Source organism: Scyliorhinus canicula, chromosome 2 (assembly GCF_902713615.1).
Source record: "Scyliorhinus canicula chromosome 2, sScyCan1.1, whole genome shotgun sequence".
Taxonomy (NCBI): Eukaryota; Metazoa; Chordata; class Chondrichthyes; order Carcharhiniformes; family Scyliorhinidae; genus Scyliorhinus; species Scyliorhinus canicula.
In genome coordinates, this window is record NC_052147.1 from 119031254 (window position 1) to 119054943 (window position 23690).

General features: G+C 50.3%; 1 protein-coding gene across 1 annotated transcript in view; it reads right to left on the reverse strand.

Moving 5' to 3' along the window:
• Positions 1-23690, reverse strand: part of ryr3 (ryanodine receptor 3) — a 500545-nt gene that overhangs the window by 406630 nt on the left and 70225 nt on the right. Inside the window, 1 exon segment of the mRNA XM_038785757.1 lies at positions 20101-20220. Within this exon segment, the coding sequence (XP_038641685.1) occupies positions 20101-20220 (120 nt within the window).

Below are 23690 nucleotides of genomic sequence, written 5' to 3' on the forward strand. Positions count from 1 at the left end.
GAGGGGGTTAAAGACGTGGGTTGGGGGCTTTTGTTTTATTGGAGTTTAGCCCTTCCTTTGCCAGTGAGTTTGCTCCAGCGGGTTGGAGAGGGGGAGGGTGCGCTGGGGGCTGGGAGGGCCGTGGAACAGCTTAGGAAGGCGAGGGGAGGGGTGTATGAGCATGGGGAGAAGGCCAGCAGATTGTTAGCGCAGCAACTCAGGAAGAGGGAGGCGGCCAGGGAAATAAGTAGAGTGATCGAAGGGGAGGGGAGCAGAGTGGAGGACCCGGCAGGATTGAATAAGGTATTCCAGGACTTCTATGGCAAGCTGTACATTTCGGAGCCCCCAGAAGAGCCGGAGAAGATGAAAAGGTTCCTGGACGGGCTAACATTCCCAACAGTAGGTGGGGGGCAAGTGGATGGGCTGGGGGCCCCGATTAGAGTGGAGGAGGTATTGGGGGGCCTGAAGGCCATGCTGTCGGGGAAAGCCCCAGGGCCGGATGGATACCCAGTAGAGTTTTACAAGAAGTTCTCTGAGTTAGTGGGACCGGTCTTGGCGAGGGTTTTTAATGAGGCAAGGGACAGAGGGACCCTGCCGCCGATGATGTCACAAGCCACCATCTCGCTGATATTAAAGCGGGGCAAGGACCCGGAAGCGTGCGGGTCATACAGGCTAATCCCCTGATCAATGTCGATGCCAAGTTCCTGGCAAAGGTCCTGGCGATTAGAATTGAGGACTGCGAACCGGAGGTGATTGGGGATGACCAAACTGGGTTCGTGAAAGGCAGGCAGCTGTCGGCCAACTTGAGAAGATTACTCAATGTGATCATGATGCCCCGATGGGCAAGGAGGTGGAGGTAGTGGTGGCGATGGACGCTGAGAAGGCCTTCGATCGGGTGGAGTGGGGCTATCTATGGGAGGTTCTCGGACGGCTTGGGTTCGGGGAGGGGTTGGTGCATTGGATCAGACTACTGTATCAGGCCCCAAAAGCCAGTGTCAGGACGAACAGAGTAGTGTCAGAGTATTTCAGACTATATCGCGGGACCAGACAGGGTTGCCACTCTCCCCGTTGCTGTTTGCGCTGGCCATAGAACCGTTGGCGATTGCGTTGAGAGCCGCAAAGGGATGGAAAGGAATGACCAGGGGTGGGGTGGAACATAGGGTCTCTCTCTATGCGGACGACCTGCTCCTATACGTGTCGGACCCATTGGCTGGGATGGAAAGTATACTGGAAACATTGAGGAAGTTCGGCCAGTTTTCAGGGTACAAATTAAATATGGCCAAGAGTGAGATGTTTGTGGTGCAGGCAAGGGGCCAGGAGAACAGACTGAAGGAGCTGCCATTTAGGCTGGTTGAGGAAAGTTTCCGGTACTTGGGGATACAGGTGGCGCGAGACTGGGGCAGGCTACACAAGTTAAATTTGATCAGGGTGGTGGAACAAATGAAGAGGGAGTTTCGGAGATGGGATGCACTCCCACTGTCGCTGGCGGGGAGGGTGCAGATTGTAAAGATGACAATCCTCCCTAGATTCCTGTTCATTTTTCAATGCCTCCCGATCTTTATCCCACAGTCCTTCTTCAGAAGGATTGGCAAGATTATCATGAGCTTTGTCTGGGCGGGAAAATCCCCGCGGGTGAAGAAGGCGATGCTTGAGAGGAGCACCAGCGAGGCGGGCTGCCATTGCCGAGTCTGATCAACTATTACTGGGCGGCTAACATTGCCATGATACGGAAGTGGATGGTGGGTACGGGGTCTATCTGGGAGCGGGTGGAGGCGGCTTCGTGCAGGGGCACCAGTTTGGCAGCCCCGGTCACGGCTCCCGTACCGCTGTCGCCGGCCAGGTACTCCACCAGCCTGGTAGTGAGGGCGACCATGCGGATATGGGGCCAGTGGAGGAGGCATATAGGGGAGATGGGTGCGTCTGTCTGGGCGCCAATATGTGACAACCATCGGTTTGCCCCCGGGAGCATGGATGGGGGGTTTCAAGCATGGCGGCGGGCGGGGGTGGAGAGGGTGGGCGATATGTTCCTGGAGGGGAGCTTTGCGAGTCTGAGGGGCTTGGAGGAGAAATTTGGTCTGGTAAGGGGAAATGATTTCAGGTACCTACAGTTGCGGGACTTTGTCTGTAGACAAGTCCCATCCTTCCCACGCCTCCCACCAATGGGGATCCAAGACAGAATAGTCTCTAGAGGGGAAGGAGGAGAGGGTGGAGTCTCAGATATTTACAAAGTGCTCATGAAGGGGGAAGAGTCCCAGACTGAAGAACTGAAACTCAAATGGGAGGAGGAGCTAGGCAGGGAAATGGAGGACGGGCTGAGGGCAGAAGCCCTGAGTAGGGTAAACTCGATCGCAACATGTGCCTGGCTCGTCCTGATTCAATTTAAAGTCGTTCACCGGGCCCACATGACGGTGGCTCGGATGAGCAAATTCTTTGGGGTAGAGGATAAGTGCACTAGATGCGGGGGAGGACCAGCGAACCACGTACACGTGTTTTGGGCATGCCCGATGCTTAGGGGGTACTGGGAGGGATTCGCGGGGATCATGTCCCGGGTGCTAAAAACAAGGGTGGCAATGGGTCCAGGGGTGGCAATTTTGGGGGTTTCAGAGGACCTGGTAGTCCAGGGTGAGAAAGAGGCCGATGTGTTGGCCTTTGCTTCCCTGATAGCCCGGCGGCGAATACTATTGGCATGGAGGGACTCAAAGCCCCTGAAGACTGAGCTATGGCTTTCGACATGTCGAGTTTTCTGGGTATGGAAAAAATTAAGTTCGCCGTGAGGGGATCTGTACAGGGGTTCACCCGAAGGTGGCAACCATTCATCGACTTCTTTGCGAGCGTCAGCAGCAGGGGGGGGGGGGGGATTAGAGTAGAGTAGGAGGGAAAAATAGGCGGGTAGTGTCGATCGGAGAGGAGCGGGCTTGTGCAATATGGTATGATTGAAGTATTGATTCTACGTTGATGTTTGCACGTTTTTGCCTGTTTTGCTTACTTTTTGTTGATGTCTGTAACTGTTTACAATGCCGAAAAATACCTCAATAAAATTGTTTGTTGAAGAAAAATAAAAGTGTATGCTCTCCTGCGCTGCTCCCATTCTGGTTCCAGCTACAGGAGGCACAACATCTTGTGCAATAAAGCCTTGATTGTTTCACCATTACCGTCTCGTGGTAATTGACGGTACATCATTATACTCTATTCATTTAGCTATAAATGCCAACATTCCATTTGCTTTCTTTATTATCTGTTGTACCTGCATGCTAGTTTTCTGTGACTTTGTGGGCCATGTGATCTGCCCAGGCATATGGACCAAGGGGTCAAAGAGTAAAGTCCTGTATTTCATCTGCTGTTACTGTACATAGTTTAACTTAGTTGTTTGTTCAAATAAATCACTTTGTGATTCAAACAATGATACCTCGCGACATTGGTGACAAGAGGAAATCAGACAACAGTAGCGAGTTTCAAAATTTGATGGGGGAAGGGGATGCCATCGGAAATCGCCAGATTGGAGAAGATAAAGTATGAGTTAAGGCGCTCTGCAGGGGGGTTTGAGAATAGGTGGGGAATGTTTGTGACAGTGTTTGAGGAGCTGTTCGTCGCAGGGGAGAGTAAACGGGAGAACTCTGTACAGACTGTATAGTTGATTGCTGGGAATAATGTTTCCCGGGGTGATGCCCTTAACTCATACTTTATCTTCTCCAACCGCAGGAAGTCGTACTGGTCATCCAACCAAGCCGCTACTCCCAGTGACGATGCCGTCTGCCACTCCAGTAAAATTCACCGGTGTGCAATCAGAGAGGCGAAGGCCATAACATCGGCCTTCCTCCTTGATGTAACATCAATTGAACGCGAGACGAGTTGCTGAACAAAAGTATGGCTTTAATATACTAGATGTTAAGCCCTGCGGTCGATTACAGTAGAAGGACGACCGCCGGGAGTACTGGGTATTTATACCTTGCCCTGGAGGCGGGGTTAACTCAGCCTCTCGACCAATCGGGGAGCCATCACATGACTGGTCTCAACCAACCGGTAAAGAGGCACATGTCCGACCAGGGCCAATGGTAAGCCGGTGTTCTGCAGCAATGGCAGGCAGCTATGCTAATCATACCACCACATTCACCCCTTGCGGAGAAAGAAGCCGGGGGGGGGGGGGGGGGGAGAGAGAACTGGTGGTATGAGTAGTAAGGAGAAAAAAAAATGTATCCTTGGCTTCCCACTGGCCCAGACATTTAGCAACAGTACAGAGTGTCCATACAAGGTCCATGGTGGTGTTGAAGTTAAATGGACTCGATCACCAGCCTTTTTGTTGCCTGTGACATCCTGGCAGACCGCCGCAGGGGAGTTGGTGACATTGGTTCAGCCGATGGTGGTGGTTCAGCTGATGTCCTGGACTCCGGGAGCGGTGGTCCTTGAACTGTCTCCGTACCCCGGGCTGGTGGTGGAGACGCCATGAATGGGGAAGGGGTGGCTTGGGTGGGGTGCTGGGGGAAAAGGGGCAGGGGGGGGTCTGTGGTGAAGGGGGGGAAGGCCACATGCCGGCGGGTGCCAGATCCCGGAGGGGGACCGTGTCCTGCCGACCGTCTGGGTACTCCACGTACGCATACTGCGGGTTAGCGTGGAGTAACTGGACTTGTTTCACCAACGGGTCGGACTTGTGCACCCGCACATGCTTCCGGAGCAAGATGGGTCCGGGGGCGGCCAGCCACGTCGGGAGAGGGGATCCGGGGGACGACTTCCTGGGGAAAACAAGAAGACGTTCATGAGGTGTTGGATTAGTTGTTGTACAGAGGAGGGAGCGGATGGAATGTAGGGCATCGGGGATAACCTCTTGCCATCGGGAAATAGGGAGATCTCTGGACCGGAGGGCCAGTAGAATGGTCTTCCAGATGGTACCATTCTCCCGCTCGACCTGTCCGTTACCCCGGGGGTTATAGCTGGTCGTCCTGCTAGAGGCAATGCCCCTGCTGAGCAGGAATTGACGCAGCTCGTCGCTCATAAAGGAGGACCCCCGATCGCTATGTATGTACGCGGGGTAGCCGAACAGGGAAAAGATGGAGAGGAGAGCCTTAATGACGGTCGATGTGGTCATGTCAGGGCAGGGAATGGCAAAGGGGAAGCGGGAGTATTCATCGATCACCGTCAGGAAGTAAATGTTGCAGTTGCTAGAGGGAAGGGGCCCCTTGAAGTCTATGCTGAGACGTTCGAAGGGGCGGGATGCTTTGATCAGATGCGCGCGCTCGGGGCGGTAGAAGTGCGGTTTGCACTCTGCGCAGATGTGGCAGTCATGGGTTACTGTCCTGACTTCCTCGATGGAGTAGGGCAGGTTGCGGGTCTTTATGAAATTATAGAAATGGGTCACCCCTGGATGGCAGAGCTCCGCGTGGAGGGAGCGGAGGCGGTCTATCTGCGCGCTGGCGCAGGTACCACGGGACAGGGCATCAGGAGGCTCATTGAGCTTCCCAGGACGATACAAGATATCGTAGTTGTACGTGGACAACTCGATCCGCCACCGCAAGATCTTGTCGTTCTTGATCTTGCCCCTCTGTGCATTATCGAACATGAAGGCTACTGACCGTTGGTCTGTGAGGAGGGTAAACTTCCTGCCGGCCAGATAGTGCCAATGTCGCACAGCTTCGACTATGGCCTGGGTTTCCTTTTCCACTGAGGAGTGGCGGAGTTCGGAAGCCTGGAGGGTTCTGGGGAAGAAGGCCACAGGGCTGGCCGCTTGGTTCAGGGTGGCCGCCAGAGCTACTTCTGATGCATCGCTCTCGACCTGGAAGGGGAGGGACTCGTCGATGGCGCACATCGTGGCCTTTGCGATGTCCGCTTTGATGCGGCTAAAGTCCTGGCAGGCCTCTGTCAACGGCGGGAAGGTCGTGGACTGAATGAGGGGACGGGCCTTGTCGCCGTAATTGGGAACCCATTGGGCGTAGTAAGCGAAGAAACCCAGGCAGCGTTTGAGGGATTTGAGGGTATTGGGGAGAGGGAGTTCCATCAGGGGGCACATGCGTTCGAGGTCGGGGTCTATCACTCCGTTACGCACTACGTAGCCGAGGATGGCTAGACGGTCGGTGCTAAACACGCACTTATCCTTATTATACGTGAGGTTAAGGAGTTTTGCGGTTTGGAGGAATTTTCGGAGGTTGGTGTCATGGTCCTGCTGGTCGTGGCCACAGATGGTGACATTATCGAGATACGGGAAGGTAGCCCGTAATCTGTACTTATCGACGATTCGGTCCATCTCCCGTTGGAAGACCGAGACCCCATTTGTGACACCGAATGGAGCCCTGAGGAAGTGGTAGAGGCGCCCATCTGCCTCGAACGCAGTGTACTTGCGGTCACTCGCGCGGATGGGGAGTTGGTGATAAGCGGACTTGAGGTCCATCGTGGAGAAGACTTTGTATTTCGCAATCTCGTTTACCATGGCGGAAATACGGGGGAGAGGATACGCGTCCAGTTGCGTAAACCGGTTGATGGTCTGACTGTAGTCGATTACCATCCGCTTTTTCTCCCCAGTCCGGACCACCAGCACTTGGGCTCGCCAGGGACTGTTGCTGGCCTCGATGACCCCTTCCTTCAGCAACCTATGGACCTCGGACCTGATGAAGGTCCGGTCCTGGGCGCTGTACCGTCTGCTCCGGGTCGCGACGGGTTTGCAATCGGGGGTGAGATTAGCAAACAAGGAGGGGGGGTCTACTTTGAGGGACGCGAGGCTGCAGACAGTGAGGGGGGGTATAGGGCCGCCGAATTGGAAGGTCAAGCTCTCCAGGTTGCACTGGAAGTCCAGTCCTAGGAGTGCCGGTGCGCAAAGGTCGGGGAGGATAAGGAGTTTATAATTTTTAAAAACCTTCCCCTGGACCGTGAGGTCCGCGATGCAGCACCCGGTGATGCGGACTCAATGGGGAACTGTTGTCTGGTAGCCAGCAGATGTCGGGCGTACACTCAGTTTACCGGCTTAAGAAATTGTCCTTTTAGCGTATCCATGGCCACGTCATATTCCTTTTCTTCCTCTATCATCGCGTAGGCCGCCATGCCCACGCTGGAATGGAGAATATGAAGTTTCTGTGCCATGGTGGGGGGGCTGCTTGCGGTCGCCAGATAGCTATCGAAACACGCCAGCCAATGCTTGAAGATTGCCAATGCGTTCGGAGTTTGCGGGCTGATGCGGAGGCATTCGGGCTTGATCCGGAGCTCCATCTTCAAATTTCTAGTATATTAAATTGATGTCCCATCAATTGAACGCGAGACGAATTGCTGAATAAAAGTATGGCTTTAATATACTAGATGTTAAACCCTGCGGTCGATTACAGTAGAAGGACGACCGCCGGGAGTACGGGGTTAACTCAGCCTCTCGACCAATCGGGGAGCCGTCACATGACTGGTCTCAACCAACCGGTCGAGAGGCACATGACCGACCAGGGCCAATGGTAAGCTGTTCTGCACCAATGGCAGGCAGCTATGCTAATCATACCACTACACTCCTCTCCATGAGCTCTGGCTTCTCTGAATTACCACAAAGACAAGAGTAGTGGAATAATCGAGGCTTTATTGAACAAAGATGTCGTGCCTACTGTAGCTGCCACCAGAATGGCTGCAGCACCGGCGAGCACACACATTTATACGCCGCCTACTGGGCGGAGCCAGCAGGCAGGAATTTACCCATGTACCTCTATTATACGTGTCTTACCATAATACATATAAGACTGCTTGTGGTGGCTACCATATTCACCACTGTTTAAAAAAAAGAGTCCGACGGGGGTGGTGGAAATAAGAATTACAAGTTCAGTCTGTCAGGGGCCTTAACCCTCTTCTGCGGTTGCCTCAGTCCTGGTGGTGATGTGGGCGCCGACTTGGTCACCTGTGACTCCGGAGCATGTTGTCCTCGTCACCCCTGAGTGGAACCAATGGGAGGACGGATCCTCCTGGGGCGGGGGCTGCGGTGAGGTTCGCTGGGGGGAGGGTGAGTGGCGCAGGGGTGAATGAGGCAACCGGGAGGAGGGCGGGGGGGGGGGGGGGGGGTGTCAGGTCGGGGGCCATGGGTGGTGATCCAGCGGGTGCCAAGTCCCGAAGGGAGACTGTGTCCTGGCGCCCATAGGAGTGCGCCACATAGGCGTGCTGCGGGTTCACGTATAGGAGGTGGACCCTTTCGACCAACGAGTTCGATGTATGGGTCCACACATGCTTGCGAAGGAGAACGGATACAGGAACTGTCAGCCATGTTGGGAGCGAGACACCGGAGATGTACTTCCTGGGGAAGGCAAAGAGACTTTCATAAGGGGTCTCGTTAGTCGCAGTGCAGAGGAGCGATCGGATGGAGTGGAGTGCGTCGGGGAGGACCGCCTGCCAGCAGGAGACCGGGAGATTTTTAGACCGCAGGGCCAGCAGGACGGCCTTCCAGACAGTCCCGTTATCCCTCTCCACCTTTCTGTTTCCCCGAGGGTTGTAGCTGGTCGTCCTGCTCGAGGCAATGCCCTTGCTGAGCAGGAACTGACGCAGCTCATCACTCATAAAAGAGGATCCCCAATCGCTGTGGACGTAGGTGGGGAAACCGAACAGAGTGAAGATGCTTTAATGACCATAGCAGATGTCATATCGGGGCATGGGATGGCGAAAGGGAACCGGGAGTACTCATCGATCACGTTCAGAAAGTACGTGTTGCGGTCGGTGGAGGGGTGGGGCCCTTTGAAGTCCATGCTGAGGCGGGAGGCCTTCACCAGGTGCGCTCGATCTGGCCGGTAGAAGTGCGGCTTGCAATCTGCGCAGATCTGGCAGTTTCTGGTGACAGTCCTGACCTCCTCAATGGAGTAGGGCGGGTTGCGGGCCTTGATGAAATGGAAGAACCGGGTGACCCCCGGGTGGCAGAGGTCATAGTGGAGAGCTCGGAGTCGGTCTACTTGTGCTGGCACATGTACCGCGGGATAGGGCATCAGGGGACTCATTGAGCTTCCCCGGGCGATACAAAATTTTGTAATTATAGGTGGAGAGCTCGTTCCTCCACCTCATGATCTTGTCGTTTTTGATCTTGCCCCACTGTGTGTTATTGAACATGAAGGCAACTGACCGTTGGAGAGTGAATCTCCTGCCAGGCAGGTAATGCCTCCAAAGTCGCACAGATTTCACAATGGCTTAGGCCTCCTTTTCGACAGAGGAGTGCTGAATTTCGGAGGCATGGAGGGTGCGGGAAAAGAAGGCCACGGGCCTGCCTGCCTTGTTGAGCATGGCAGCCAAAGCTACATCCGATGCATCGCTCTCGACCTGAAAGGGGAGGGTCTCGTCAACCGTGTGCATCGTGGCCTTGGCGATGTCTGCATTGATGCGGTTGAAGGCCTGGCGGGCCTCAGCCATCAGGGGAAAAACTGGACTGAATGACTGGGCGTGCCTTGTCCACATAATTAGGGACCTACTGGGCATAGTAGGAGAAAAACCCCAGGCATTGTTTCAGGGCCTTGGGGCAGTGGGGGAGGGGAAGTTCCATGAGGGGGCGCATGCAGTCGGGTTCGGGCCCTAGAACTCCATTTTCCACGACATAGCCAAGGATGGCTAAGCGGTTGGTGCGGAACACGTATTTCTCCTTAGCGTAGGTGAGGTTAAGGAGCTTGGCAGTATGGAGGAATTTTTGGAGGTTTGCATCGTAGTCCTGCTGATCGTGGCCGCAGATGGTGACATTATTTAGGTACGGGAAGGTGGCCCGCAGTCCGTACTGGTCAACCATTCGGTCCATCTCACGTTGGAAGACCGAGACTCCATTAGTGACGCCGAAGGGAACCCTAAGGAAGTGATAGAGGCGGCCATCTGCTTTGAACGCAGTGTATTGGTGGTCCTCTGGGCGGATGGGGAGCTGGTGGTAGGCGGACTTCAGGTCCACTGTGGAAAAGACCCGATACTGCGCAATCTGATTGACCATGTCAGATATGCTTGGGAGGGGGTACGCGTCGAGCTGCATGTACCGATTGATGGTCTGACTGTTGTCAATGACCATCCTGTGCTTCTCCCCAATCTTTACAACTACCAGTTGAGCTCTCCAGGGGCTGTTGCTGGCCTCAATGGCCCCCTGCCGCAGAAGCCGTTCGACCTCCGACCTGATGAAGATCCTGTCCTGCGCACTGTACCGTCTGCTCCTGCTGGCGACAGGTTTGCAATCCGGGGTGAGGTTTGCAAACAAGGGAGGTGGATCGACCTTAAGGATCGTGAGGTCGCATACGATGAGGGGCAGTAGGGGTCCGCCGAATTTTAAAGTTAAGCTTTGGAGATAGCACTGAAAGTCCAGGCCTGGTAACAGGGCAGCACAGAGGTGGGGGAGGACGTAGAGCCGGAGGTTGCTAAACTTTACGCCTTGGACGGAGAGGGTCGTGATGCAGTACCCCCAGATTTCCACGGAATGGGATCCAGAGGCCTGGGAGATTTTCTGGGTAACGGGTGTACCGCAAGGCGTATCGCCTTACCGTAGTGGGGTGGATGAAGCTCTCTGTGCTCCTGGAATCAAAAAGGCAGGTCGTCTCGTGCCCATGATTTTCACCGTCGTTGTTGCGTTCGCGAGGTTGAGGGGCCGGGAATGATCCAGGGTGATCGAGGCAAGCTGTGCCAGATGCTGGGAGGTCCCGGGCTGGTCAACAGTGGTGGAAGTAGTGGCAGGCGATGAACAGCCAGACAAGCAGGGGTCCTAAGGCGCCGTCCAAAATGGCGCCGAAGATGGCGGCGCCCATGGTGGGCGGCATCTAAGATGGTGGCGCCCATGGGCCGCACGTGGCTTGCGAGGAGGAAAATGGCAGCGCCCCTGGGTCGCACATGGGGGGGTGTAGGAACGCCGGGCCTGGAAACAGCGGCGACTGACCGGGCCTGGTAAACAGAAACAAAGTGCCCCTTCTTTCCACATCCGTTGCATGTCGTGCTCCGTGCCGGCAGCGCTGCCGGTGGTGTTTGTTCTGCCCGCAAAAATAACACTTGGGGCCCCCCAGGATTGGCTGGCTGCCACGCGGCGCAGGCTTGCGGTGAGCTGGAGTCGGCAGCTGGTGGGGCTCACGATGTCCATTAGGGTACCGCGCGGTCGGAGGCGTACGACTGGACGTTACGGGAGGCCACTTCTAACGAGTTCGCAAGCTGCCTAGTTCCCGCAAGATCAAGTATACCCCCTTCCAGTAGGCACTGGCGGACGTACGCAGACCTCATGCCCGTAACGAAGGCGTCTCGGATTACAAGTTCTGTGTGCTGGACTGCGGTAACTGCCTGGCACTCACAATTCCTCCCCTGGATTTGCAGGGCACTCCAGAAATTGTCCAGAGACTCACCGGGGAGTTTCTGTCTCGTGAACAGGATGTGCTTGGCGTATACTTGATTGACTGGCCAAACGTAATTTCCCTTCAGGAGCTCCATCGCTTCAGAGTAAGAGGGAGCATCTCGGATGAGAGGAAAAATGTCAGGGTTCACCCATGAATAAAGGACTTGGAGCTTCTGCGCGGCCGAGGGTTCCACAGCGGATGTTCGGAGGTAGCTTTCGAAGCAGGCTAGCTAGTCGTCAAAAGTGGATGTAGCGTTGACTGCTTGAGGGCTCAGCTGCAGGCAATCAGGCTTGATGCGAAGATCCATCGTTTAAAAAATCTTTGCTCAATAAGTTGATGCACTATCAATTACCACAAAGACGAGAGTAGTGGAATAATCGAGGCTTAATTGAGCAAGATGTGTTGCCTCCTGTAGCTGCCACCAGAATGGCTGCAGCACCGGCGAGCACACACATTCATACGCCGCCTACTGGGCGGAGCCAGCAGGCTGGGATTTACCCATGTACCTCTATTATACGTGTTTCACCGTAATACATATAATATTGCTTGTGGTGACTACCACACGAGCTATTTATTTGTTGTAACCTGTTTTGACACATGTTTGTAATAAAATACCGTTTTTTAAAAACCACAGTGATTAGCAGTGTTGCTTCACAGTGCCAGGGGCCTGGGATCGATTCCTGGCTTTGGTTACTGTCTTTGCAGAGTCTGAACATTCTCCCCAAGTCTGCGTGGGTTTCCTCTGGGTGCTCTGATTTCCTCCCAGAAGTCCCGAAAGGCGTGCTTGTTAGGCGAATTGGGCATTTTGGATTCTCCCTCAGTGTACCCGAACAGGCGCTGGAATGTGGCAGCTAAGGGATTTTCACAGTAACTTCACTGCAGTGTTAACATAAGCCTACTTGTGACACTAATAAAGACTATTATTATTATAAATCAGATTCAGTTTCCCGAGAAACCTGAAGCTTTGGTTCCCTTTCAGTTGGGGCATGACTCAAAAAAAGACAAACTTTTAAATCAGACTCTGCGTCCTCACCACAGTATTCGGCAAATCACCTATTCAGATAACAGTTTGTACATGCTCCCCCAATGGTCCTCCAAATGGCAGATTCCATCACAAATTCTACAATATGTAACAAGTCATAAATCAGCAGCAAATGGCAGCTGTGGAATTTAAACTTAACTGATTTTTTAAAATGTGGAATTGAAAGCTAGCATCAGTAATGTTGACAATAAAACTATCATCTATTATAGCAAAAATCCATCGACACGACTATGGTAAAATAGGTGGCACGGTGAACACAGTAGTTAGCACTGCTGCCTCGCAGCATCAGGAAGACGTGTTCAACTCCGGTCTTGTTGTGTGGAGTTTGCACGTTCTCCCCGTGTCTGCTTGGGTTTCCACCGGGTGCTCCGGTTTCCTCCCACAGTCCAAAGATGTGCAGGTGAGGTTACGGGGCTAGGGAGGCACAGTGGTGCAATAGTTAGCACTGCTGCCTCATGGCGCCAAGCACCCTGGTTCGATCCCGGCCCCGGGTCCCTGTTCTTGCAGAGTTTGCATATTCTTCCCGGGTCTGTGTGAGTCTCAAAAATGTGCAGGGTAGGTGTAGGACACGTTCCCAAAGTTATGACCGTGGGCTGCTAGTCCTGCTGCTGACAAGGCTGGCTAGTGTGTGTGTTTGTGTGTGTGTATGTGAGAAGGGGGGGGGCTTGTAGATTAATTTCTTCTTAAGGGCAGCACGGTAGCATTGTGGATAGCACAATTGCTTCACAGCTCCAGGGTCCTAAGTTCGATTTCGATTTGGGTCACTGTCTGTGTGGAGTCTGCACATCCTCCCCGTGTGTGCGTGGGTTTCCTCCGGGTACTCCGGTTTCCTCCAACAGTCCAAAGATGTGCAGGTTGGGTGGATTGGTCATGATAAATTGCCCTTAGTGTCCAAAATTCTATGATTAACCTCGGACAAAAGTTCGGCACAACATCGTGGGCCGAAGGGCCTGTTCTGTGCTGTATTTCTCTATCTAAATGCCTGTGCAAAGTCAGCACATTCTCCCCAAGTCTGCGTGGGTTTCTCCCCGCCAGGGCCAGTCGCTCAGTGACTGCCACCTCCCTCCGGGCTGGCACAGCTCAGCCAGAGCCCGGGCAACGCCGACACACCCTCAGCCAGAACCCGTTGTGACTGGGTGAAGCTCTGGAGCGTCGATGTGGACCTGGTACAGCCTTAGCCACCACTCACACAGAGTGCCCCAGGCGTTGTACATCCTGACCCATGGCTGATACCTTCGCTCCCAAGGCCTCCACCACAGACGTCACCCGTGCGCTGTTGGCCTGGTGGCATGCATTGTTGGCACCGCCTCCTGCCCCTGCACACAGTTGGACTCCTCCAACTGCACACCTGCAGCCACTGGGTGGTTATTGACAACCCCTCATTTAGTCCCTAGCTCTGTGTCTGCATCGCCATTATCGATGGAACTGCCCTTTCTAGAAGCCCGAGACCAATACAGATGCCAGCTAGTCCTTGGGCTTGGGCCGCTCGCCGACTGTTTGCCCCTTTGGGTCTTCCTACCTCCGCCTAATGTACCACAGCACGTCAGGGGTGTGCACCAGATAGTGCCCCTGGAGCCTCTTCAATAAAGTACCCAACTGAAGTGGGTGTTTCTGGGATGGTGGTGGGTGTTGGAGACAGCTGTGATGAGAAGTCAGTGTGATCCCCAGACTGGCGCTTCGGGGTGTCTCGGACTGGTGTTTGGGGGATCCCTTTGGGAAGCACAAGTGGATGGCACTGTGGCTTCACAGCGTCAGGGTCCCAGGTTCGATTCCCTGGTTGGTCACTGTCTGTGCACAGTCTGCACGTTCTCCCCGTGACTGCGTGAGTTTCCTCCGGGTGCTCCGGTCTTCTCCCACAGTCCAAAGATGTGCAGGTTAGGTGGATTGGCCATGATAAATTGCCCTGAGTGACCAAAAGGTTAGAAGGGGTAATTGGGTTACGGGGATAGGGTAGAAGTGAGGGCTTAAGTGGGTCGGTACAGACTCGATGGGCTGAATGGTTTCCTCCTTTCTGCACTATATCTTCTATGACTCTATGACTATGACTTCACTCTCCATCACCTCCTCGTTTCTGGAAGCTGCTTGGTGACTGCTCTCTCTACGGGCCCTATGACCAGGTCCCACGTAGCTCCGCTGTGGTGAAGGGCCACAGATCCGGCGGTCCTTCTCCAGTCTTCTATCTCTCCCTGCAGTTATGCGCCACCTTCGGGGGGGTTGGGGTGGGGGGGGGGGGGGGGGGGGGGGGGGGGGGATACACGTCTGTTGGATGGGATTTGGTGCCAGGGGCACGTTGCTGCCTACCTACCCAGGCTGCCCTGAGGAGGTCGTGCAGCTCCGTTCGGCACTGCTGGCAGTCCTGGCAGTGGGGCCCACGGCGCTCACGGTCTCTGACGCGTGCGTCCAGACTCGGTGTCTGGCAGCGGGCGGCAGCCGTCTTCTCATCCTGAGGAACCGGGTGGCCCGCCTCTCCTCTATGGTGTCCAGCAGGGTCTCCAGCTCGCAAACCGGGGTGTCTCTCTCCATGCTGCCATCTAGTTGGCTGGGATGACTGTGTGTGGGGAGTGGAGTGCTAATATGTGGCTGCAGTGTGTCAGCCTCTCGAGTGGCAATCCTGACCCCGGCCAATCGGACACCGGTTTTCATTGGAATGGCTTGAGTTCCACATAGCAGCGGTGCTAGCCCATTAACGGATCGTGAATTGCTTCGTGACCGGGCCAATTTAGTTGTCGTAGAAACCCACCGATTCAGTCTCAGCATCAACACTTAGGTTCTGAGGCGGAGATTCCGGCCCCAAGTTTCTGAAGCTGAGCTACTGACGAAGACTGTGTCAAGAAAACCTTACATCTGCATCTGACCCAAGATACAGCTGGCCACTTCATGGTTTGCCAAATTAGATTGTCGCAAACCCGGCATCAAGACTGTATCCTGAAGTGGGAACTTGGATGTGGTACAGCAATGATCGATTTTATTTTCCCTCTTTTTAAAGAGTAGACAACTATTCAGAAGTACATTAATCAAATGCATTTTAAATAATAAAACAATAATTAATTAAATGTACATCAATATTTATTTCAAATTCTGAGGGTTGGTATTTGTTAATGCAATTTGTACTAAAGTATTTTATTTTATGCAGTTAGATTTGCTTATTTCCAGGAACATGTATTCAATCACACGAGCTTTTAATTAGGTTTTGTGAAAGTTGCTATAAGGATGATTCTAATGTCACCAACACAATATCCATTTAAATGAAAGATCCACTTTATCGATCTGCCAGTTGTCAGCGTATTAGATTTGATAACTCCTCCTGTTTATTGACTGATAATCATAGATGCCTTTTCTGTGAACTTATTCACATGCTCAGTAAGCTTTCTAACAAATCTAATTCTTCTTTTCTAAAAAGCCATAAGGTTTTCCTTCATTCTACTTACAAACTGTTATTCAGGAATTAAAATAATCTCTTTCGGGGATCACGTGATGCGGGCCCGGGAATTGCTGCTTTTCTGCGGGCTCTGGCGCCACTCGCTTATAATCCGCCATTTATCCTAATTGTCCGACATTTATCGACTTCATCCTTGAATCAATATTTACTGTGAAGTCCGTCAATAAAAGGCGGCAGACAGATTCAGCAGGGTTAGAGCTGCCCTCTCAATATGGCGGCCTGATCCTCAGCAGGTCTCTCAACCCTGCGCCCTCTGCAGTTCTCCTGGAAGTAGAGAAAATGATGACTGCCGACATTATCCGAGTGATTGACCCAGGATCTATGTGCTCATGAGGCTTAGTTACAAAGCAAAGAGGCTTGATGGTACGGAGGAGAGAATCCTGCATGTGGAATATGATGCTTCCTCTGTGGAGGCAAGAATTCAACCAAAACTGGTTTGAGTGACATGGCGGATGTCGCAGGGGACTTGGAGAACCAAGGTTGGATGAAGAATATTCAAATCGTTGGTCTGCCAGAAGGTGTGGAGGATAAGACCCCTGGTAAGTTCTTCGAGAACTGGCTGCCACGTTTTCTGAAGCTGGATGTGAAAGCTGGACATTCCAAATTAGAGAGGGAGCACCATATCCTATCTTTGAGGCCGAGAGATGGTTTTCCTTCCAGACCTTTAATCATTCGTGTCCACAACCTGAAAGACCACCAAATGGTCCTGGGGACAACAAGGCATGGTGGGACCTGGCTCCATGAGGAAGTGAAGATTTCTTTCTTCCCAGACTTTCAGCGACATTGCAGGCCAAGCGTCAGTGCTTAGATGAAGTTTGAAGGCAATCAAGGTTATTGGAGTGAATTATGTTATGCTTTATCCTGTGACCCTGAAAACTGTATCCGACAACTAATTCAACTACTGCTTAAACCGTCATTCAACCCAGGAGGGGCAAGGGAATGGTTTCATGATTTGCAGCTCAGACTTTTCCCATATCACGGGTCTTGTCTGATTTTATTATCTTGTATCCAGTTAGAGGACGTTTCTATTATGTGTGCATGGCTGAAAGTCTTTTCCTTCTCCTGGAGTGTTTCAGGGACTTGTATTATCTTATCTTAGCTATGGTAGATGTGCTTTGTGCTTAACATCCTTGTCTTTCTTCTATCATCTGAGTGTTAATCATGGCAGGACCAAGTGGCGCCATTTCAAAAGGGTGGCTCTAAAATATTGTAAGAAGTCTTACAACACCAGGTTAAAGTCCAACAGGTTTGTTTCAAACACGAGCTTTCGGAGCACGGCTCCTTCTTCACCTGAAGAAGGAGCCGTGCTCCGAAAGCTCGTGTTTGAAACAAACCTGTTGGACTTTAACCTGGTGTTGTAAGACTTCTTACTGTGCTCACCCCAGTCCAACGCCGGCATCTCCACATCATGTCTAAAATATTGGAAGGACATCAGATTCCCATTCCCTAGTTGGCCTTCCTTTTCTTCTTCTTGTTCTGGGGAAGGTTTCCAGATCGCAAAAACAGTATGGCCATGGGGTTAATCTACAGGTCCTCAGTCTTAATGAGGATTTTCCCTTTAGATCTCCATAGAATCCCTCCAGTGAAGGAGGCCCTCTAGTGCAATCGGTCACCTGAGCAATCTCTGTCACCCTGTCTAGGGCAATCTTTGTTTTAGCCAGAAGCTTCTTTTGCAAACTTATGCTGTTAATACCACATACTAAGCGACCACGCAACATGTCACCAGGTGCTGTCGCCAAGAAACACATGGCTATAAAATGCCACCCTCATTAGATGAGGGGCCTAAGCGATCAACTCATGGCCGAGGACACACTTAGCCCCCTGTTTTAAGAACTGAAGAGCTCTGCTCGCCAGAATTCATCAACGCAGCGAGAAATCAGGATGGCATTTTTAAATGGTGTCGCAATCACCAAGGCCCCCAACACAAACTTGATACCCCCTGTAAGCCCCAATGCAGCCCCAATGCACTATGGGAGGGTCCAATATGCACAATGGGAGCTTGACCCATTGGCAGTGCCAACCTGGCACCCAGGCAGTGCTCCTGTCAGCTGGCAGTGCCACCTGGGCACCTTGGTCAGCACTGCCAAGATGCCAGGGCCAGGTTATCCAGGTAACACCAGCAATGCCAGAGTACCAAGTGGCATGCACCTGGAGGCCTCCGATCCCCTGGGAGACCGCTCAAACCGCTCCAGCCCCCTTGTTGAATGGGCATTTTTCACTCATTGCTTTATGATGCTGTGGACACTTTGACTTCTCTGTTCCTTTTGGAGGTTTCTCCCTTCCTCCTCAATTTCTGATTGCTGCAGACTTGCGATCAATCCAGTCGCCAATGTGGTGGCTCGAGCCAATACTAGGGAGGCCTCCAGTATAACGGAACAAGGGTTTATTGGGTAACAAATAAAGGGAACCTATACAGAGGCACAGAGTCACTAAACAGGTCTTCACTCTCTGGCTCCAGGACCCACTCTGCCTGGGACCCACTCCCAGCTCCCTGCAATTTTTTCCCCGTTGGTCTAGCTTTGCGGGCTATTGTGCAAAAAGCCCAAGCCAGTCATGTTGACTGTGAGGGCTTGTCCCTTAAAGGGGCCACACTACCACAGGTAGTGTCTTTAAAAATGGAAATATGAGGAAATAAGTTTATTTTGAAAACCACAACCAAGTGTCGCCACAATTTACAAAAAGACCAGAAGCGCCAGCCCTAGGTTTTTAGTCAAGTAATGAAAACAGGGATTTAACAGATTCCCCCATTCAAATGTAACATTCAGCATTCAATGTACCAAGAACAGCTGCATTCACCTTTAATCTTCATTGTATTAAAATACCAGACAACCTTTACTACTGACAGAATCATGTTTACTACAATTGTTATTCCAACCCAGGCTGTAAATATAATTGATGCTGGAGATAAATTGTAGCAATGACTACTCTCACTTTAAAAAAAACATTTTATATACAGTAGGGATAGTAGTTGTGTATGTGCCCAGGACAAGTGCAGAACCCCTGTTGCAAATCTGAAATGATTTAAATTCTGTAATAAACTTCAGTTTCATGTAGGACTTGCACATGTAGCACTTGCACAATGATTTAAATTCTGTAATAAATTTCAGTTTCATGTAGGACTTGCACATGTGGACAACTGAAGGATATCCATGTAGAAGGTGAGCAGGTGATGAGAATGAAGAGCTGGGATGGGATTTAGTGGGTGGGAAGAGGTACTCTGCCGAACCCCAGCAACTTGATCTCCCACATTTTGGCACGCTCACTAATGGAAAAATGTGTGGCCACAAACAAAATGCAAGATGAAGAAATCAAACATTAGAAAAATATTTAAAATCTCCAGTTATTTCCAGTTGCTTTACAATACATATTCTATAAATGCTGATTGTATTTAATATTGTTTAATTTATCCATTCAGTGCCATCAATAGCGTAAGAATGTTTGGTGATTAGGACAAATAGGACAAAGAAAGACAAAGAGAATAAGATTTAAAGCACATGAATACTAAATTGCAGTTTCAGTTGCATGATTTAGCATGCTTAGCTGCCTGATTAATCCACGATAATTCACAAATTAAATTCACAGGATGCCTTTAACACAGATGGCTTTCAACAAACTGGATCAAGAACAATGGGGGAGTATTTTCTGAGCTCGTTTGCCATGTGCGCAAATACCATTATGACCACTCACTCTCATGGGAGGGATATAATGAGATTTGCGCCAGGGAAATCTCAGAACGAGATCCCCGCGCCAACAACATATTCAGTTTTATCCCAGTGAGGGCGTGAACCTGAGTACCATCCATTTGCATTCATTTAAATATGCCTAAACATGGTATACATATGCATAATGCCTTACCTTCTGGGGACATCACATGTTGTGCCCCTGCACCCCCCCCCCCCCCCCCCCACCCCCCCACCCCCAAGCAGTCAGGATGACCATGCCTGGGCCGCAGAGGCGAGTGTAGCCCCTGGGTGGTCAGGAAATTGACAGGGCTCTGATACACCCGGCTTTTTTTCGATGAAGTGTTAGAAGATATGAATAGGAAATCTGGTTTTCAATCTTAACCTGATCTTTTGCCATTTTGGGGAAAATTCTGCCCAACGTCTTCATTGAAAAAGAACCTATTGAACTAGTGGATGAGATTCTCTGACGTCCCCATGAATGCTTTGTGGTGGGGGAGGAGGCCCTCCATTGGCTGGCAACGGGATCTTCGGGTCCCACCACTGTCGATGGGATTTCCCATTCAATCCATCCCATGCTGATGGGAAACCCACACTGAGGGTGCGCCGGTGAGACCAGAAGATCCCACCAGTGTGAATAGTCGGAAGACCTCGCCCATTAAGTTGAAATCATAGATTAAAAAATATGAATACCTTTGCTTCTGAAGTAGGCTCCAGAAAGCACAAACGTCCACCAAATCCTTCAGCTGAGAGGCAAAATTTACGTTGTTCCTTCTGGATGGTGGCAGTGGACTGAAGTACAACTTCATCATCCTAAGAAAAGTAAAATGAGACTGGTAAGAACAGCTTGTGGATTTACTAACATTTTGACTAACAAGAGTTTGAACTACTCCCAAGAAAGCACGACGACTTGTCTCTCAATAACCTTCTGACTGTCAATATGAAATGGTTCTCATACAATCCTTTTTATTGGCTTGCCATCATATGAGGCCAAAATAACTAAGCTGAAAAATGATACAACATCTACGTAACTGATAGCCCAATATATTTTTTTAGGATTCCATCCTAAGTAGCCTAATGTTCAAAGTGCAAGTGCTGTACTGTGAACTGCTCATTTTATAATAGGACAAGTCCACAATGCCATTTCAGTAATGAAATTAAATATAATGCAGCATATCATTCCCAGAATTTTCTTGCATAACAATGGATCGAATGTTCAGGAAGAGGGGAAATAAGAGTGTCAATAAATAGAGAGGAAAAAGAGATGTAAAGAGAATTTCTGTTGATTATGTGCCTTGTACAACCATCTGCAAACACTTCATAACAGGATAAAGGCTACATTTCACTGAGCTCTACATTAAGCCTTCCAAATCTTCACCTCCCTCAATGGACATCCAGGAATTACTTTACTGATCAGGTTTCCTTACATTCAGTAATCACTTGAACCACTGCTGAAAGGGAGAATGTCCTTCACAAATAAAATTCTGTGTGACTTATTAAGAGATGGTACATAGTTCTTTTTGACTGTGAAAACTCAAGACCACATCAATCCAGTCAACTGGTTGATGCCACATCAACAGGATATGCAGCTGAGCTCCAAAGGGTAGACAGTTCTTTCATTCCTATGGATTTCTTTCTCTTACTAAAATCTTCCCCGTCAACAAGGAACACAATTTTCCATTTTTAATGCCTTGGCAGGGAACGTAATTTTCATTTTTACTGCCTTGGTGGTAATCTAAGGAGTTAGGAACATAGGAACTCGAAGCAGAAGTAGGCAACTTCTGCCCCTCACGCCTGCCCCGCCATTCAATCAGATCACGGCTGATCTCTTCCTGGTCTCCATATCCCTTTAACCCATTTTTTATCATCAGAAATATATCCCTTCATGGTTTACATTCCGAAATTCAGTCCATGTTTTCCAAAAGACACTTTTAAACAAAGCTTCCGCTCCACTTTTAACAGCGAATCCAGTCCAGGATTTTACATCAATTGTTTTAGGGTACTTTGTCCTGACTGCTGTGCAAACAGTTAACAATTGCTTTAACACTTGATTCCCAGGCTGTATTTTATTCCCAGACTGTATTAAAGGATGATATCAAAATATTCCATTTGCTTCTGAAGTCTGCTGTCCCACTTGAAATCCAGTTACTATAATTCTCTCTTTAACTCAGATCACTTTGTTTACTCTTCCTTGAATTCTTCTGAACAACTTTGGTCTCTCTTTACTTAACTCCAGACTTCTGAAACATATCTTAATTTCCGTTGTCTCTTTAACTAGCTGGACTTTAGATTTCCGGCAGAGAGAGGTTTTCGCTCGCTTGCCTTCTAAATCAACTGTTTCTAGCAGAGCTACCTTCTCTCTCACTGTCCATCTTCACCTAACCACAAATTCAGTTAAAACTAAATTTCTCTACCTTACTAGGCCCCAGTTGCTAAGCAACTACTGCTGGTTTATTCATTCTTCACACCATAGCCCACCAAAGATTGGTGTGGGAGAAATGGGTTTGAATTCATGGGACAATGGCACAAGTACAGGGGAAGAGGGGACTTGTTCCGATGGGCGGTCTTCATTTGAATCATGCTGGGACCAGAGTCCTGCCGAATCGGCCGTAGATAGGGGCTTAAACTAAACAGTGGGGGTTGGGGGGGTGGTGTTCAGTTGTTTGCAGAATTAGAAAATCCAAGTTCAAGGAGAAGGTAGAAGTGCGGGTTAATCAAGAGGACTCTAAACTAGTTAAAAGGACCGAGAGCTCAGGAGGAGGTTAGTAAATTTCAAGAACACATAAGAGAACTGAGAGCATAGAAGGTGGCAGGAAACTAACTTCAATTAGAGCAAAAATAGGGACAAATACAAGGGGGTTGGTCAATGCAGAACTGAGGGTGTTGAATCTAAATACGTGTGGTATACGAAACAAGGTAAATGTGCTTGTTGTGCACGTTGAAATTGACCAGTACAATGTTGTGGGCATCAGAGATGTGGCTGCAAGGGGATGAAGGCTGGGATTTAAATGTCCAAGGGATATGTGTCCTATCGAAAGGACACGCAGATGGGCAAAGGGGGCAAGGTTGCATTGTTCGTAAGGAATGAAGTTAAATCGTTTGCAGGAAGTGATAGGATCGGAAGGCATAGAATCTGTCTGGGTAGAGCTGAGGGATTGAAAATGAAAAAGACTCTGATGGGAGTTATGTACAGGCCTCTAGCAGTAGTCAGGATGTGTAAGAGATGTTTTCTGGAGCAGCTTGTAGTAGAGCCCAGTTGGGAACAAGCAATTCTGGATTTGGTGATGTGTAATGAGGCAGACTTGATTAGGGAACTTAAGGTGAAGGAATCCTTTGGGGCCAGTGACCACAATGTGATAGAATTTACCCTGCAGTTTGAGAGGGAGAAGCTGCAATCAGATGTAACAGTATTACAATTAAATAAGGGTAATTACAAAGACATGAAGGAGCAGCTGGCCAGAATTGATTGGAAGGAGAGCCTTGTAGGGAACACAATGGAACAGCAATGGCAGTGTTTTGGGAGGTTATTTGGGAGACACAACAGAAATTCATCCCAAGGAGGAGGAAACATGCTAAGGGGAGGACGAGGAATCCATGGCTGACAAGGGAAGTCAGGGACAGCATGAAAGCAAAAAGAAAAACATACAAGGTGGCGAGGATTAGTGGGAAGCCAGACGATTGGGAAGCCTTTAAACGGGAGAAGAGGACAACTAAAGAAGTAATAAGGGAGGAGAAGATGAAATATGAGTGCAAGCTAGCTAGTAATATAAAAGAAGATAGTAAGTTTTTTCAATACATAAAAGGTAAGAGAGAGGCAATAAAAGATATTGGACCACTAGAAAATGAGGCTGGAGAAGTTGTAATAGGAAAAAAGAAATGACAGAGGAACTGAATAGTTACTTTGCATCAGTCTTCACGGTGGAAAAGACCAGTGAGATGCCAGTGCTCCAGGAGAATCAGGCAGAGGTAAGAGTAGTGGCCATCACTAAAGAGAAGATTCTGGAGAAGCTGAAAAGTCTGAAACTGGATAAGTCACCTGGACCGGATGGACTAAACCCAGGGTACTAAAGGAGATAGCGAAGCATTGGTGGTGATCTTTCAGGAATCACTGGAGGTCCCAGAGGACTGGGAAATGGCTAATGTAATACCCCTGTTTATGAAGGGAGACAGAAAACAGGACATTATCTGCCCGTTAGCCTGACTTCGGTCATTGGTAAGACTTTAGATTCCATTATTAAAGATGAGATCGCGGAGTACTTGGAAGTGCATGATAAAATAGGACT